At 37.2% G+C, this 2,019-nt stretch overlaps 1 protein-coding gene across 1 annotated transcript; it reads right to left on the bottom strand.

The window, feature by feature from the left end:
* Positions 1-9: 9 nt before the first annotated feature.
* Positions 10-1,703, bottom strand: LOC110444149 (protein DGCR6L-like; the record flags this gene model as incomplete). The annotated part of the gene is made up of 2 exons (XM_021488557.1): positions 10-494; positions 1,581-1,703. Coding segments are annotated over 2 exons (333 nt in total), but the record flags the coding sequence as incomplete, so codon positions are not given.
* Between the last annotated feature and the right edge of the window lie 316 nt (positions 1,704-2,019).

Raw genomic sequence — 2,019 nt, 5'->3', positions numbered from 1 at the left:
AACACATGTCAGAGTAATGTCTACATGACTGAGTCTCTATAACACTTGTCAGAGTATTGTCTATGTGACTGAGTCTTCATGATGATCTTCATGGTGATCTCGCTGAAACTGAGTGGAATAAAGTTCAAGGTTATCCCTTTGTGACTGGTCTCTAAAAGCAGAGGCAAGAATCACCTCTATATGACCCACGTATCTATAACAGGGGCCAGTGTGATCTCTGTGGCTGAGTCTCTGTATCATCAAGTTTAAGGTGAGCTCTTTGTGACTGGTCTCTATAACAAAGGTCAGGAGGGAATATCCATATGACTGAGTCTCTGTATAAACTCCAGAAGATACATCTGTAGCTGAATGTCTTGTCTTTTATTGGTGACGAAGAATCCAGGAACTCCAGCACGCTCCAGCATCACTTGCTGATCCATCACCTTCTGGTCCAGATCCAGGATAATCTTCATATCCCGCTTTTTCACCTCTTCTTCACAGCGCCGCTCTAGTGTCTGTAAGATATGCCAAACGGGGCAAATTCATAAGCTTATTTTTGGAGTACGACAATGTGAATTAATCATATATACAATTATGTACCTAACCTATATAGGTGTAGACATGTTAATATCAGACTGGACGGAGACTCAGAGAAACATATTACTGAAGGTAATACTGGTATAACTATGCTTTCTTTTTTACATCACTTCACTTGTATGTTCCCCAGGGTCCCTGCTTGGGCATATTGAATCTTAGGACTGATTAGAATGCCAAGATGGTCGACAGGCAACCATCTTAAAATTCAGAAAGATAAGATTTAAGAAGTACCTGACAAATGTTTCTCAAATTTTTAATAGCCTGTAGTTGTGCAGGTTTCATTTTGAAACTGATTGCAAAAACAAGGTGGCCACCAGCTGGCAGCCATCTTAAATTTTAACAGTTCCCCGATTCCTATCACTATTTCTCAAGAAGTATTCAACAGATCGTTCACACATTTCACAGATTGATTTTCTTTGGTCTCAAGTTGTGCATCTTTCATTTTGAGACTTATCAGAACAACAAGATGGATGCCAGGCAGTCATCTTGGATTTAAACAGTTCCAGATTGTTATCACTTATAAGTTCAGAAGAGGCACTTGACAGGTCTTTCTCAAATTTTAAATGTGGGTTCCCCTTGTTACAGGTTAGTACTAGGATAGTAAAATGGTCAAACCACAACCACACTTTGAAAGAACGATGTTTACACCGCAGATTCAATCAAAAGTTAATACATTGTATAAGGTGCATTTACTGTTTACACTACTTAATCCAACAGATAATTATATAATTAGAGAAATGAAAAGAAGAGACCCATCCTGCATATAATCAATGAAGATCTTATGATAATGGGCCCTAAAATCCTTTTGGGATCTCTTTATTCCTTTTTTTACCAAAAAATTGCTAATACATAAAGACAAAGATATGTACTACGGTATGTTGCTGTCAAGTTTCCTGATTGACTAAACGTTCTGTATATAAAATGTATGTGCTCTACAGAGAAAAACATACTTCAAAAAACGAGAGGCATGCCTAAGCTTCAGTAACATGTATGTGTAAACTCACAATTTTCTCTCGTTCAATGGTAGTCTCCACTATAGGGAGGTTGTGTGGTTTAGTCTGACATGACTGCAGCATCTCCTTGTGCTTCTTCTGAAGATCATGTCGCTGAGCTATAATGGAAATTAACTACAAGTTAAATAAGAAGAATACATCACATGATTTATTTTAAGTTGGTTGTGCTATTTTATCTGTATACTAAGTGAGACTTTCATGATAGGATATACAACATCATTCAAGACTTGATTAAACACATTTCTAGTGATGTCATGTTATTATAGTAAAGATGACTAAGTGGAAGACATGGCCCCTGATCTACACAAATTGAAGTTAGTTTCAGTAGTTACAAGGAAGAAAATGTAAAAACGTTTAGACCTGCTTTCTGAATACAAGCACAATATTGTTTTTAACCCTTTCACCACTGTAGACCATAATGGACTCATCC

The sequence above is a fragment of the Mizuhopecten yessoensis genome, unplaced genomic scaffold (assembly GCF_002113885.1).
Source record: "Mizuhopecten yessoensis strain PY_sf001 unplaced genomic scaffold, ASM211388v2 hete_36041864, whole genome shotgun sequence".
NCBI classification, from domain to species: Eukaryota; Metazoa; Mollusca; class Bivalvia; order Pectinida; family Pectinidae; genus Mizuhopecten; species Mizuhopecten yessoensis.
Note: the sequence above shows the minus strand (reverse complement) of the source record. Positions and strands in the feature narration are given on the sequence as shown.